At 40.5% G+C, this 16889-nt stretch overlaps 1 protein-coding gene across 1 annotated transcript in view; it reads left to right on the top strand.

The window, feature by feature from the left end:
• Positions 1-16889, top strand: part of LOC147056871 (cytoplasmic phosphatidylinositol transfer protein 1-like) — a 35543-nt gene that overhangs the window by 13734 nt on the left and 4920 nt on the right. Inside the window, exons 2-8 of the mRNA XM_085912337.1 lie at positions 11347-11495; positions 12642-12730; positions 13585-13592; positions 14399-14470; positions 16139-16234; positions 16498-16653; positions 16764-16827. Coding sequence (XP_085768463.1) covers positions 11347-11495; positions 12642-12730; positions 13585-13592; positions 14399-14470; positions 16139-16234; positions 16498-16653; positions 16764-16827 — 634 coding nt within the window. The remainder of the gene's footprint in view (positions 1-11346; positions 11496-12641; positions 12731-13584; positions 13593-14398; positions 14471-16138; positions 16235-16497; positions 16654-16763; positions 16828-16889) is intronic.

The following is a 16889-nucleotide window of genomic DNA, read 5'->3' as shown; positions in this document are numbered from 1 at the left end:
AGCTTGATCCAAGTCATGGGTTTGAGTGAAAAGCACTTTTGTAGCATCTTTAGAGATGAATGACGTAAGCAGGGGACTGGGAACCGGTCCAGAGGGCTGAAACACATGCTGCGGCCTCACGTCACGTTCCCTCTGTTTGTTTACTGCCTCCCCTCCCCTTATTTCATTGGATGCCTCCATTTGACTGAGGGAAGACTGGTGGAGGAGGATGGCCAACGAATTTGATTTACGGGTATGTGGCTAAGAAGAAAGTAGTTGCGAGCTACCACTTTTGTGGAAATTTAGTATAATACGCTCTTGAATTTAATACCCTCCTAAAATGCACAAATTATTAGCACACATTTCTCAGTAGTTTCTCTTGTTTTATTTTCACTGGTAAAAATGCTTCCTCAAGACTGGTGACCGTTTCACGTACCGTATTTTCCGGGCTATAAGGCGCACTGGACTACAAAGCACACCTTCAATGAATGGCCCATTTTAAAACTTTGTCCTTATATAAGGTGCACCGGACTATAAGGCGCACCATTAATGCATCATGTCAGATTTTTAATCCAAATCAAATCATTCTCCATCCTACAACCGTACATCATGTAGGTAATTTAAGTGTATGCAGCAATGGATCTGTTAGACTTGAAAGAAGTCTCTGGGATTCTTGTTTCCAGGACAGCTGCAGAAAATTGTGGACAATCCAACAACATACACACCCAACGCACACAAACACACACACTGGTTTCCTCGCCTTGACAGACTGTTCCTCTCAGCAAGTCATTGAAATAGACACTCAGTGAAGGGAGTCCTATTGATCTACCAGCAGGCAGTGAGGTAAAAGAGCTCATTAGCGCTTTAGTCACACTCCTTTGGGCTGGCTTGCCCTGTAGCGTGACTCTGCTGCATTGTGAATGTCACAGACATCACTGACTGGCTTACTAAATTTACTGAATGATATCTTGTGTTTCTGTACGCTTGCAAGTTCTAGAGAAGTTTCAATATTTTCTTGATTTTTTTTTTTTTTTTCCCAAAATTTTAACGTCTTAATGACTTCTATTGCTTATTCTCTATGAATCCAGATATACTGACGCACAACAGGACAGTATTAGAATTATTTGTAACCAAATAGTGAGGCCGTTTTGATCTTATTAGTAACACTAAAAGGGGGCGAAAAGAGGTGATAATATGTGGACTAAATATGTGTTTTAAATGAACATCAAAGTTTACTTGGGTTGAGGATCTTTTCAAGTTGCCATATGCCGCATAAACTTTGGAAGTTGAGGAGAATTTGGTTGTATATATTAGGATGTCATGTAAAATAGTCTAGCATTGGTGTCCTGGATGTTCTGTTGAATATCGGTAGTAACAAAAACAATTTAAATTCCTGTTGAGAAATGTTCCATGCATTACACTACCCACTGTCTCCCTGTGGTGTGCGATTACAATTTCATAGGCAATCCCTGCTTTGGAGAAACGTCTTCCTCGCGTCTCCCGACTACGGTTAGCTAGCAAGCAAGAACAGACAACAGTACTGTATTTTTTTTATTTTTATTTATTTCTTTACTGTGCAGCTGTTGGTGCAATTAAAGATGTCTGGGCCAACAAACATGCCATGTATCACTTGCTTTTCTATTACCAAAACACGGAGCGAATTGTGTGAACACAGCCTTATGCTTATTGGAAACTTACTGAGAGACCCATTGAAAGTCTGCTAGATAATCTTGTCAGTGAGCATACTTGGCATGGTGCAACCTTATCACTTAGGCCATGGTGTCTTTTTGTGGTCTACTAGCATGTGCTTGGTTTTTCCTTCACTATTGTGTGGTAGCTCACCACCTTTTAGCCTTGAGCTATCCTCATGTCCACTAGCATTTAGAATCCATTTACCGAGTTCCCGGAAATCACGTCTATTATTTGCTTCTCAGGAAGCTCTGCAATGAGTGAAAGGAAAGCAAGAGCCAAATTGGATTGCATCCCGTTTTGGTCAAATGCCAAATGAACGCATTTGTATGCTTCAACTGTGGTTTTCTGTCTTTGTGTTTCTGTGCCTGCTGCTGATTCATTTGTGGAGTTGGATGTTTTGGACACAAAGTGAAGGGATTCCAAAGGGAACACTTTCGTTGGACCATTTTTGGCTTTCACTCTGGGAGTGAGTGTGCCCACACTGAGAGGAAAGGGGCCTCTTGCTGGCATGTTCATTTTCATGTTGCCAGGCATTAGCATGCTGGACAGTTTGCTGAAGACAAAAAAGTAGCCAAGGAAAATTCATAACCGTCCTCTTTTTTCGTCCATTATTACTTAGTTTAACTTTGAGTCATCTCTGTATAACCTGTTTTGACATTCCCCTGTTAAACTGCACAGGGAGACATAAAACATGTACCTTTTTTCCGGGACTATAAGGTGCACCGGACTGTAAGGCGCACCACCAATGAATGCCCCATTTTAAAACTTTGCCCTTATGTAAGGTGCACCGGACTATAAGGCGCACCATTAATGCATCATGTCAGATTTTTAATCCAAATCAAATCATTCTCCATTTTAAAGCTGGATATCTTTGGGTTAGTACATCTGCCCCACAGTTCTGAAGTTATCGAGTCTGGTCTTCCTGTATGGAATTTGCATGTTCCCAACATGTCAGCGTGTGCTTTCTTCTCTTTGCTTTTCTCACACATTCCAAAAACATACTTGGCAAATTAATTCAAGACTCTAAATTGTCCACTAGTGTGAAATGTTTGTCTATTTGTGGCCTGCATTTGGCTGGCAACCAGTTCAGCGTGTACCCTGTCTCTCGACCAATGTCAGCTGGGATATGTTCTAGCACACCCGTGACACGAGTGAGTACAGGGAATGGATGGTTGGATGTTCATCCATGTGAAGCAGTTTTACGTCCTGAACGTTACAGCAATAACGTAGCGCCACTAATTCCTTGTGACTAACAAATTGTGTTTATGCTTGAGTGAAGGCTTGAAGACGTGTGCATTAGTTTCCCTTATCTCTACACTCATTAGCTTTACAAACCGCAGGGACAATTTGGGACAAAGTCACAAAAGCCTAAATTGCACAGATGGCTGCTCACAGATCAACGTGTGCTATCAAAGGATAACAGTGAGCAACAGTACACTTTAGAGCAAATTGACTAATTTTGTTTGCAGATTTCAATCAATAGCAGAAACCAGATGAATACTTTCTCATTATTCTAATGTTTGAGCGCAAACATTTAGTGTTTCATATACAAGAGTCTCATAAAATGCCTAATCTACATAATAATTTTTTTGCTCCATCTCAAATCTGTATGATGGATATGTTCACATTTTCAAACATGTACTCCTAAGTGGCAAAAAATGGAAGCAAGCAGTAGGCCTAACAGATTTTGTGGAGGCTGTAAAAGTCACAGAGCTCTGTGTAGGCGATTTGAATTGACACACAAAGCTATTTTGGACTTTGATGAGTACAAAACAATTCAAAATAGATCTTTCCAATGGTGGGGGTTAGAAAGTCACTATCAAAAGAATCGGTAAGAATGCCTGCATACAAAACCAACATCCGTGCAGGCACTTTATATTGATGCTAATACCATTTCTCATCTCACCAGCCTTGCACATGTTTAACTATCGACCACTTTCCATATTAAAGGTTCTTGGAGCTTGGCATCTCAAAAGATGTGGAAACCTGATAACTCTGTTAAAAACAGCTGTAGTGAGCGCGCCTGCACCTGTAGTCAGGTCATAAGCAGTGCAGTAATTGGATGGATGGATGAAGGGATGGATGGATGGAGGTAGGGATGGATGTTCAACACTGCCGTTTATCAACCTGAGAATGGATAGGAAATATCGTCAACATGACTGGGGAATATTGCTGAGGCTGGTTTCAGAAGTACTGTATTGTGCTGAGAAAGTAACACTAGCCCTGTGGACAGACACAGCGTGAAGAGCCATTCAGAAGAACATTACATCAGCAGTGTGCACTTCAAAGGGTGTTCGATGTCAGCGTTGGGTGAGATTGAAGGAAGAGAGGGGTGTGCATGTATAGTCAGCGGAGGGTTGCCGCAGTGTGCAGGTGACAGAGAAACATTTATGACCAGTACCTTAACTGTACATACTCTATTCCTTCGTCCAACGTACACAATGAAACAATCTCCTCTCTTTCTTGTCTTGTGATGCCTGTTTTGGAACTTCAGATGGCATCAGGCACACTAAAAATAGTTCAATCCCAGCTGAAGTCAGTAAAGACAATAGATCCACAGTGAAGTCAGTCATACTGTAGTTGGTTTTGGTGTAAACATCTGTCAGACTGCAAGCACAGCATATTTTGACAAATCGAGATAAGCAACTACTGCTTACAGCGGCATCGGCCCGGCCCGGCCCGGCCTACCCATGATCTATAATGGTGCGGTCTGACCGAATGCAAGCTTTCTCTTTACTGGTAGACAGCTGCTTCAACAACAAGCGGTTACAGAGGTTACAAAAGGAGCGAGCACTCTACAAAGAAGGTGTGTAGTGCTAGTTTTAAGTTTCAAGTGGCCTTTAGAGTTACAGTCCAAGGCTACATTGTTATGTCTTTTAGAGTTACAGTCCTAGGCTTCATTGTTAGAACTAGAAGTCAGAATGGTACCCCAAATCCCAATTCACTATTCATCTTGACTTTGGTGAATGAGTTCCAAATTGATTTGTATCTTTTGCACTCTTCCCCTCAAGATACGTTTCCACAGATATGGAAAATACAAATGCTAAATGGAGTGCACTTATATAGTGCTGATAGCATTCCCAAAGCACTTAACAAAGCCTCTCATTCATTTACTTGAAAGCTATTGAACTGGAAAATACAGCGGCAGCCACTGGCGTACTGAAGGCTGGTAGCTTCTGCTTTAACTACTTTGCAATTTTGCCAAAGGTAGAATCTGGATCGTTTTCTGCGTCTATTGGTGCTGTACAACTTAAATAGTTCGTCTTCTGGGCAAACTCCCCTCGTTTTTTTGTTTTTTTTTTAATTCAATGTTTAACCAGGTAAGTCAATTGAGAACATTTTCTCATTTACAATGACGACCTGGAGGCAAGGTGTGTGAAGTGTCTTTTCCGAGGACACGACACCTGTTGCTATGTGATTTGATGTCGATTAGCTGGCCAATTACATAGAGTACACGCTCACCCACTTCCAAGTATATTTCCACAAGTATTACCTCCACAAGACGCATCTGCCGCCCCCCGCATTCCAACGTCACACATATTGATGTGTTGTGAATTCTGACAGTAGTTTTATTTGTGATCTAGAGCTCCGCCTGAAGACCTTTTGCTAGAGATAGATCGTGCATTAAAGGTGAACATGTATTTTGAACAGTGGTGAACTATAAAAAGACCCAAAAGTAACTAAGGGATGAAAGAGGAGGCAACACACACACACACACACACACACACACACACACACACACACACACACACACACACACACACACACACACACTCCCAGTGGGCATTCCCATCAAAGCTGCCTTCACTCAACGTGACCTTTTCATTTGAGTTGCGTTTACTCACCAAGTCCCTCCCGAGTCATTTACCCAGATGATTAGCCACTGCCAGCACATAACAAATGAGGCCACTCATGAAAGAAAAAAAATGATTGAATGGTCATTTCCCCCAAAAATATATACTAGCTCACTGGCACATCATATCTAATAGTGAAACAGATGGTGTCTTCAAAAACTATTAAACGCAATGTGTCAGATCACAAACAGTTTCGAGACACAAAATGTAGAAGCACAAAATTGAATCCGTGAAAAGGCATCTCGGAGTGCACAGATGTCTGAAGATGTGAAACCTTAATGACACAAATTGCTGTGTGCAATGTCTTATGTAGCAAGGTAGAATGGCATGTCCTAATTTTATACAGTGCAAACCATATACAGGTCTATTCCCCTTCCGTAGACTGTGTATATCCATATTTGACTATTTATGCGTAAATTTCTTGTCATTCTTATTTTGCATCATTGGAACAATAACAGAGTGGCCATTTTTATTCCACCGAGCATGCTATTTAACAGTCTGGTGGTCACAGTGACAATAGCAAAGTATGAGACAAGTTGAATGTTCAAGAGCAGCCTGTGAATATGACAAGTAGATGAAAAGAAAATGGGAGAAGGTGGAAGGAAAAAAGATACGTTTGAGAAACTTGTGATGGACAGAAAAATGATCTGAGCCAAGGGAGAAAAAGGGTATTTGAAACAAAAACGACATTGTTGAAAGTGTCCAAAAGGGTGTTTAGGTGCAATTTTCCTTTCTCCCCTCTCGCAGTAGTGTGGTTGACTGCCTTCCCTGTAAATTCAAAGCTTGTGAAGGTCAGTTTGCCTGTCTGCGTATTGTTTTCCACAGAAAATGCTAAGCAACATCGACGTACGAGTGGTCCAGGTGCAAAATACTCCCACCAAGCCTTACAATTACGATAGTTCTGTAGTTTTTGCGGTTTTGGTGAGCTTGTCAGAAAGCCATCACTTCAATCTAGAATTTTTCTCTTCATTATTGTATGTCCTCTTCATACTTCCTACTCATTGTCTGTCTCTTTCATTTTCTGCCCTGTCACATCTGTCATTTATTCAGTGTTTTTTCATCCATTCTCTCCTTGCGTGCTTTGTTGTAGCTGGGACATCACCACCTACCTTCTCTGTTGCTATACATTTTTTAGGTCTCCGTTCCTCCTCTGCTTTTCCCTGACATCAAAAATGAAGCCCCTTCATAAATTTGGTATATATAAGTCTCAAAGTACAAAAGTTTTTCTTTTTCTTCTTAACTTTAACTTTCCCACTTATAATTATGACTTCACCAGAGCCAACTTACTGCCACGGCGCTCTTTGTTTGCCCCTTCAGCGCGGGTGCAACTAGATTTTATGGACAGGTGGGCACGATGCCAGCGGTGGTGCAAGGGAAATACTGTACTGGAATAAAAAGTGTAATTGCACATCCATTACAGTAGGTGGCATTGGCACTTTCATTGTCGGAGTGTGAGCAGGGAGTATTGGGGTTGAACAGTCGATTGATTCGCATGTCAGACCGATTGGCATTGTTCTACTCATTCATTCTCGACAAGCCCTGTTTGTAAAACACGTTTATTGATTTGGCCCATGATCTCTTTTCTTGATTGTAAAGATTTATTGCATAATCTTATATCTTCTCCATAGTATGTGCATACGCACTATGCATACTATTAGCTGGGGATTTCTGTGATTTGTAAACCCGATTCTGGTATCTGCTGAAGGAAGGTCTCACACATCTTTTCCTTTCCGTGATCATGAATTAATTGTTCAGACTGCACACTATGTGAATCCTTAATGTATATAGGTAATGACATTGCAGGGACTGAAAAAGACAGAGGAGACATGGAAGGGAAAGCGAGAAAACCTATGAACGCATACACCAACGTGCACTCACAGACATCTTGTCACACTATTCCCTTGTCATGCAAGCAGGCCGCAGCAGGTGTGTGCGGTTTCTTTATATCACAACACGCGACTACGACCTTCATGTCAAGATCAGTAGCTAATTGGGTTTTAGAAAGCTGGATCTCTGTTATTACAAGCCATTGTTCAATCTTAGTTTATCTGCAGCAGGAGGCGGAGGCATTGCAAGTGCACACACAGCAGATGCCACAGATTGCGTGATGTTATCATGCTCAGATGGCTTGCACCAATAACTTTCAATTGCATTTATCACTACCAAGTACTCATGCGCAATCTTTGCTGTCGTGTTTTACCCTTTCTTTCTGCTTTACCCTTCTGTCATGTATGCTCCTACTAATTACACTCCTTGTACCCCTATTGACTCGCGGGTTTACAGCTGAAGAATAATCTTATCTAGAGAGAGCAGCCCAATGCACACTTGCCCAGTTGATTAAATGTGTGCAGAAAGTGTGTGTGTGTGTGTGTGTGTGTGTGTGTGTGTGTGTGTGTGTGTGCGCTGTGGCAGGTAATGAAAGTGCAAAGCGATGGGAGTCCATCACAGTGCCAACAGCCGTATGGGATTATTTAAGTATGTGATTAATGATTGTGGGAAAGGCTGCAAAGTTGTGTTACAACGGCCAAATAATAGAGTTAAAGTGAAAGTATTTATTTTTTGAAAATTGTTCACACCCCAAAAATGTGGAACTGCATTTTTTTTAAGACTTCAGAATTGTTTTATAACCTCCAAAGGACATTATTGATATATTCTTGCCAACAACAATAATAGCACAAGATAGATTATGCATCACTGCTTTCGACCGTATAATCATCTTCACATTGCATTTGTCACATTTATTTTGTTTAATCATTGTCCTTTAGCTACATAATGGCAGAGTATGTATTGTCGGAATAGCCTAACCCTCAGCTCACACTTTGACAGGTTTTAATCATGCGACCACATCAGTTGGTTACAGGCCACCCACACATTAAAACCAAAAGAAACCACTGAGATCATTTATGGCAACAATGAACCTAGTGTTTTTTTTTTTGCTCTTACTGCCATTGTTGTTGCAATCCTCCACACGGAAATGGTGCAATTAAAACCACACAAGGAAAGTGCCAGCTCTCGTTATAATCAGTGTTTCAAATTTCAGATTTAGTGACCATCGGCAAAATGATCTCAGTGAACAGCGGCTCTGCTCCCGCATGGCACCCGTGTTGCAAGCCCAGTATGGTGATTAGGAAATCCATTAGTATGCTTACTGCCTCACAATGACATTCAAGTAGGGAGGTATGTTGCTGCTGCTGTTTAAGTGGAGGTTAATTATACACTCACTGATACCGAAGGGACACCTTTAATGTGTGTTTTTCTTTTTCGCAGTTTGAATCGCATTACAGGTGAATGGTCTCCGGCATTCGTTGGTCAAAATGCTAAAAGATGGGCTTGTTCGTTCTTTGTTGTGTAACGGAGTTCTAGCCGATGGATGTGTCATTTCATAAGTGTCTCTAATTTGAAAAATATAAACATTTTGCCGAAATTACCGATGGCCACCAAGGCCATACTTCCACATCACCTTAGACAAGATTGAAGTATGCTGGTTTCCAGGATGAAAAAATGCTTAGTGGACTACTGACACAATGGTTTGATGTTAACTTGACTAACTCATTCTGCGTAACTGGTTATACTGAATGACTAAGTCATTTCATTATTGTAAGACAAAACTACTGCATGTTGTAGCTAAAGCAATATGACCGGGCTTTCTGGCCCTCTTGAGTGTTTTATCAATATATCTGTGCTGTGGTGTAATAATAACAATCCACTGGAGTGAAGGACAATACAAAAATCTAGAGTGGCTTGTCAGACAAATAAGGCTAAGGAAGGCACTGGACTCTTTGTTTTGTTGTTTACTGCCACATGATTATCCTGTGACGTTCCCAGAGAAGAACAAGCCAATAATACTTCATTATTGAATAATTCCCGCGAGTGATTACCTGTTTTACTTGAATGTCTGTCAACGGAAAAACTGTTCAACCAATTTATACAAGCACCCGTTTGCACATTTGTGGCCATGCACACTGTTCAATTAATCACATCGACCATCCTTGCAATTTTTAGGTGATGACACTGATGTTGTGCTATTTTTGTTTCGCCAACCCTGCCCTCTGTCCTCACCCTCAGTTCACCCGCCGCATCAGTGTCCTTGAATCCCTCATTTCTTCTTGGGTGTGAAAAAGCCAGAGTTATAATCAACTACATTATTCACATGTGCTCTGAGGTTGTCGGGGTCTTTCATGCCACAGCTGCTTTTAGAAACAGCTTCATTGCATTTGCGGCATCACAAGAGTGATGATGCCTTATTAAAGTAGCCAATGTGACAGTTTGCCTTCAGGAGAAGAATCATGGCAGAATCTAGTTTAGATAGATTGATAAGGCCATTTGAGACACTAACCTCTGCCCCATTTTATTCAACACTTGGATCGACTACGGCTCCGCTACTGTGCTTTGATGATGGGGTACTTGGAACGCTTGGTATTTTTTTTAAGTGGTTCTTTGTCCAACCAACAGGTTTGAAAAGTACTCTAGAAATTTTTTAATGCCATCTGGACATGCCATGATATGTTGTGATGTATTAAACAAGTAGTATTTTGGTACGGCTACTCACTGTCGAATCAGTCAGCAAAATCGAGACAGGCTTTGCTCGCTTATTTCTAACTACATTCAAACAGATTTGGAGAGCAGCCACAAAATGAACTGGAGCTGTGCAGTGACTTGAACAACACCTTACACAGCAGCCACTCTTAAATGTAACATGAAGGTGACCCAAAATGTAAGATGTCACTGCAACTCATGTTTAATGACTGCACACACACAAAAAATGGTCTCTTCACAATCTAATGCAAACTAATGCTAGACTCTCTTCAAACATTTTGCCCTGTCACAGTAAATATTGTGATGATAGCACTACATTGAAACCCAAGTTATCTTTTTCAGGTTTTAATCTCATCAATCTTAAAATTATGAAATTATTATTTCATGAGTGTCTACTTGGATAATGTTGCAGCAAATGCTTGCGTAGGCTGCAATTTTTGCTTGCTTCTGCAATCTTTCTCAACATCAGCTGATGACCTGCTGGACTTGTAGGCATTTGTTGTATTGATCTTTGCCAGAAACTGAAATCTATAACTCGAGTAATGCGCAACAGAGGCCGGGTGCTGAGTTGGCACATATTTAAATGTATTTGAGATGACTCCGTGGTCTTTCCCCTCCGACAGCCTCATGACAGGTATAAAGGGCACAGAGAAAGAGAGCAGCAACGGTAGTGTAGCGGGTTTAAATTTCCCTTCACTGGCCTCCAGTCCCTGCTGCTTTAAAGCTTGTGAAAGAAAACAAATCAATCCATCCATATTCTAAAACCGTTTCTCCTCATTTGGTTCCAGGTTTCCAGTTGACAGGGAGAACGTGCAAATTCCACACCGAGATGTTCCAACAGAGATCCAATTTTAACAGTATTATACCAGATACAATTCAAACATTTGATTATCAATTTGATCAAATGTTGATCGACATTGATGGTCTTACTTTCTTTATGCAGGGACAGTCTTTCGTATTCACACTGTGATGGACGGATGGGAATGGTTCCTTGGGCGGGGTGGGGGGTCTTGCTCAATTTTACTGTAGCAGCTTCAGACACCGAGCAAGTATCCCATCTGGTGTATCGGATGCTGCTGTGCTTGTTGTCGTTCCTCAACATCTCTGCAGGCTCTTGATCTACCCATGCCTTGTAATACCAATGCCTTGTTTTGGCTGACAGCAGCCCGCCAGCCCCCGGCCATCAAACAACACTTCTCTGCTGTCCCATCTGTTTCAGACTAACACCTACTAATGCACCTTGCAAGCTTTCAAGGTTATTTATTATTCTTTCTCTATTTTCCAGTACCGCATTGGACAACTTTACATGATCAGCAAACACAGCCATGAGCAGAGTGACCGAGGGGAAGGTGTGGAAGTTGTCCAGAACGAACCTTTTGAGGACCCCTTGCATGGGCAGGGACAGTTCACAGAAAAACGGGTCTACCTCAACAGGTCTGTCACTTATAAGTGTTTGCGCATTATGAAATGACTGTAACTCTTGAGCCAGATGTCACTCTGATACTAACCAAACAAATGACCCACCTTTATGAATAGAGTTTACAAATTAACAAATTAAGAATGCCCACTCTTCTACAAAGTGTCATATTTGGCTTAGTCCTGCAAACGAGCGAATCTTCTTTTGCACAGGTATTCACAGAGGCTAGCTATAAATAGAGTGAACCATTTTGTGATACAGCTTAATCTCTGAAATTTAACATGCATCGGTTGCATCAGTTGCAATCAGTTAACTCAAGTATGACGTAAAAGGAAAGAACAATGGCAGGGTGGGTGAAATATGGCGGACAAAGTTGTTGCAGGAGACTCATTGGAACCCAATCACTTGTGTCAGCATTCACCTTGCAGGCGGACCATTGCTGACTAAGCACAGCACAGCGCTGCCCTGCAGGAGCAAAGTAAAAAGCCCAAGTTGTTTCCATTCATGTCCTGCCGTTTGATATCATGGTGAATGGAAATTGCTTCCAAAAAAATCAAAACACAACAAACGTATATATGCATTGTAAATAATGACTTTTTTTTTTCTTTAATGATGCTGATGAACAATTTCCAAACCTTTGATTTGGTGAAATTGTTTTTTGAAGCATTCATTTCTCATGTCCAGCATTTTAGAGTTTGTTTTTTTCAAAACACATTTTATGCATTCATTTTATATTACTTTCGATTCACAGTCGGAGTCCTTTTCAGTCAGAGCAAGTGCAGATGGAAGGAGACTGCATTTGATATATTATGTTCATTGTGTAGCCCACTTGAGCTCTGGATTTCAACATTATTCTAATCTGACATTGAACTATTTAAGAAATCTCGAGTGTATTTAAAAAAATATCTCTTCAGTGTATTCACGCTACATAATTACACTTGATAATATTGCTGTTCATTTTCTTGCATGATGTTCTTGGAAGACCCTTAACACTGTGCAGAGAAGACTGTGGAGAATATTTCTGTGCATGTCTCCCAGCAGTTTCGGAAGTCACACTTCTTTTTGCTTCCACTAATCTGTGCTGTGCGCAAGTAGAACAAGATGACTTCTTTGATTACAGAAGCCCGTTTCAGCAAGCACCTCATCGTTTTCTGTCTCTGCAGTAAACTTCCCAGCTGGGCTCGGGCAGTCGTTCCTAAAATCTTCTACGTGACCGAGAAGGCGTGGAACTATTACCCTTACACAGTCACAGGTTAGCATGTTACAGCCATTAGCATCAATTATAATTTGACTTTTATAGTATTGAAGGTGACGTAATACAACCTTAGGTTTCTGCTTACATGAAGGGACATGTGGGAAAAGTGCAAAACTCGAATCCAACTACATCTTAGTTGCAGGTTATTCAAACTATGATTGCAAACAATAAGTGAAGTTGGCCCTCACACCCCCAAAAGAGTTTTTATCTTCTGTGATGAGTAAATTAGGCCATGAGGGCGAGAGACGGGGCACACCAGAAACTGGTTGCCAGTCAACTGCAGGGCACATATAGAGAAACAACCATTTGTACTCTCATTGCAACTAGTCAAGCTAAAATGCATGTTTTGGAAATGTGGGAGGAAGCAGGCCTACCCGGGGATACCCCATGCAAGCACATTTAAACTCCACCGGACAAACCTACACCAATAGAAACAAAACCTCCTTGTTGACTTTATTAAGAGTTTAGCAAGACACACAACTTGTACAGTGCTATTATGAAGCTGCGTGCTGCCAACCCAAGTACCTGCACACAAGGATATTTGATGCCCCTTAAGAGAAAAGCTGTAGAACAGACAGTGCACGATGCCTGGCATGCTGACATTTAACGACTAGATGGATGGTGACTCAGCGGTCTCACCGTAAGTCACACTTCCTCACTTGGCCACCAGAGCGAAAACATCAACATATTCCCTACATGAGAATGTATTTGGCAGTTTGTTCATTCATCAGTTTTATTATATAAATGTGTTGATATTTTAAGGTATTTAAGAAGTTGTCAGCAATTCATTTTGTTTTTGTGCTTTTCCTGACATGACATGGATGGTTGGTTGTGTATCCTTCACCCTGTAGAATACACAGTAAGTATATTTCCTTCTATTTGTGGACATACACTATATCAAATTGCATCTTGAAGATAAGAGAGAGAGCTTGTTAGGCAATATTTTTTTAGGTCGTTCTTAGGCACATTTGAAACTAAACACAACAACTGCATGTGTTCAATTCAAATCTTGTATTTTTTTTCCACTACACAACCAACAATAGTAGTAATGGTGCTATTTTAGGTGCATACAGTATTGTTGTCCTTTGAGAAGATTGACTCATTAGGTTCTAACATTTACAATAAAATTACTTTGCAGTGATTCCATACCCTAAAAAATAATATGATGCATGGTTGCAATAATGACACTAACAATGTGACACATGACCTGTGATGAATTTAGTGTTGTATAATTTTGGTTTGCACTTTTCTTCTGGATGTCTATTATGTAGATAATAAATGTCAACATCATGAGCCACACTTTTATGGGATGGTAAAGAAGGCGATGACAAGACAGTGACAGAATGCTTGATATTTCTTTTAGTGTGGGCGGAATTTGCCATACATGTGTCAGTGTTGACACGTGAAGGCTGAATTCACTTTGTCAAGTGGCTCTGTGCCTAAATGCTATCAAGTTTAAGATTATAGCATCTTTGGCAGTGTTTCTTCTCACCACTCCAATGAAGTTTCAAAGCAGCATTTAGCTTACGAGTCACTTTTATGTTGCGATTCATAAACTGGACTTGAATTGTAATACATCAATGTGAATTATAGAGGAGAGAAAAAAATAAGCTGACTTGCACATGCTGAAATAAAGTATGTGTTGCTCTTTTTTTTTTTTTTCAGTGCTCATTCCTTCCCAAGTTCTCCATTCACATAGAGACGAAATACGAGGACAACAAAGGCAGCAATGATAACGTAAGTGCACTCTGAATTTAAAGTAGAGAACAATAAGATTGTCCAAGATTTGGCAGGCATGAGCCATTTGGAATATTGAAGATCACTTTGCATAAGATTTGAGGCTGCCAAAGAAATTGCTCAACTTGTTGGCCTGCTCACCATCTTTTTTTTTTTTTTTTTTTTACTTTTAGGCATTAATTGTACGGTCATGCAATTGTATCTCTAAAATTGTATTATTTATAACTAATATTTGTTATTAATTTAGTTTGTTTTCTGGAAACAAATATTATTTCATACCCTCATGTTTTTGTCTTCAGTTCTTAAACACCCCGACTTGCCATCTGTTCATCCCTATGCAAGCATGCATGTCAACATACTATCACCCTCTTTATGACAGCGGTGCTCAACCACATTGTCAATGACACCCTGGAAGGCTAAGATAAAAACAATAGAGAGAGAACATTTTCACATTTGTCATAGTGACAAAGTGCTGACCCAACAGGAAACGACACAGCTCTTAAAATATCAAGCTCGATTAGCCATGCAAATTAAAAAAAAAACAAGTGCTCGACGCATTGACTGGATGCCACCATGTGTACCACCACTAAATGCCATAGGTCATAGGAAAAAAGGTTTCCTAAAATATATTTTCAACCTAGTTTATCAAAGGAAAAGGTGAATTTAAAAATATAGCTTATTGTGATATTTCACCTTTTATTCTGTAAATAAACAATTAACACAATTATTTATTGCAATTTATTTTGTGGAGCTTGAGCTGCAGCTAGCTCATGGACCCTTGGTGCTTAGCTACCCAATTTGAGAACCATGGCTTTAGAGGTTCATGTTCAAGCCCAGCTGAAGTCACCTTGGCCAAAGCATAGAACCTTCACCGAAAACACCACATTGTGCAAACGTTTCCTTCACCCCAACATCTGTCATACATGTACTTAGATACCACTGCATGACTTACTATCTCTTGTGTATGTGTGTATAAAAAATGTAACAGTCAACTATAATCTCCCCTTCGAGGGATACTGAAGGATTAAATGCTGTTCCTCAAAAGTTTAAGATGATGAGCGGTATAATGTTGACACTATTCCTAAAATGTAGTGATGACTCAAATGGACACAAATGTTTCCTCTTTTTTCCAATGTATATTTCATACAGTGGAACCTTAAAAGTTTGGCGCATTGGGTGTCGCTTGTTTCTGATCCGAACCTTAAAATTGCCGGGGCCCCATGACTGACAGGGGGACCAGACAATAACAGTTTCAATTTGCAGCATTGACAGAGAGGAGCCTAAGTGAGAGATTTTACTCCCTCTCACACACGCATACCATTCAGTTGTTTTATAGCGACAGAAAGCCATTTGGTGGCTATTGGGCAGTGGTATGATAATAACACATACTGATGAAGAACAGGACTGATGCAAGAATAATTTATAGCAGGACACTTGGCTTTACACTGAATCTTTAAGCGGGTTTATTGTTGTGACCCATCAGTGTATAACAATGTCATCGAAACTCTTGGTGCATTGTGAAGAAATAAAAACATGAGCATAGTTCCCCCTACTGGGTTTGTAGGGTGTTACACAATGATCACAAACTCCATCCTTAGGTCTTCAAATAGTTTTGAGTTGTTTTCTCAGCATATTCCCTGTTGTCAACCAAAGTGTTTGTTTTACCAGATCTTTGACTCTGAGTTGAAGGACCAGGAGAGGGAGGTGTGTTTTGTCGACATCGCTTATGATGACATTCCTGACCGCTACTATAAGGAATCAGAGGTGAGCTGGGCGTCTATCGGTAAATGATGCTTTTTCGCTTCAAGTACTTTTTCTGTCTCTGATGAGCTAATTTTATTCACACTTTCAATTGGAGTGGATTTCCCCCCAAAAATAATAATCAAAATGAATTTTGAATCAATAGTAATCAGTTGTAGTAAAAAACAACAACATTAAAACACTTTGTAATCATATGTTAGACTTTAAGCGCTCCTTTGTAGCCGTCATAACACAAGTTTATTCTTCTGCGCGTGTTCATAATGCAGGACTTGCGATACTTCAAGTCAGAGAAGACATCACGGGGCGTGCTTCAGGAAGGATGGAGGGACACGCAGCATCCCATCATGTGCTCGTACAAACTGGTCACAGTCAAGTTTGAGGTGTGGGGTCTGCAGACGCGTGTGGAACAGTTTGTTCACAAGGTCAGAAACAAAAGTTTTGTCAAATTTGGTTCAGAAATAATTCTGCTAACAAAGAAGCCGGTATGAAAAAAAAAAAAAAAAAAGGCAGCTCAATTGTTTCTGTGTTGCAGGTGATTCGTGATGTCTTGCTGCTTGGACATAGGCAGGCCTTTGCTTGGGTGGATGAATGGATTGGTGGGTCAATCGTTCTTCAAGTTACACAATGTAGTCTTTAGATTCCATGCACACAATATAAA

Source organism: Syngnathus leptorhynchus, chromosome 5 (assembly GCF_054491065.1).
Source record: "Syngnathus leptorhynchus isolate UIUO chromosome 5, UIUO_Slep, whole genome shotgun sequence".
NCBI classification, from domain to species: Eukaryota; Metazoa; Chordata; class Actinopteri; order Syngnathiformes; family Syngnathidae; genus Syngnathus; species Syngnathus leptorhynchus.
Note: the sequence above shows the minus strand (reverse complement) of the source record. Positions and strands in the feature narration are given on the sequence as shown.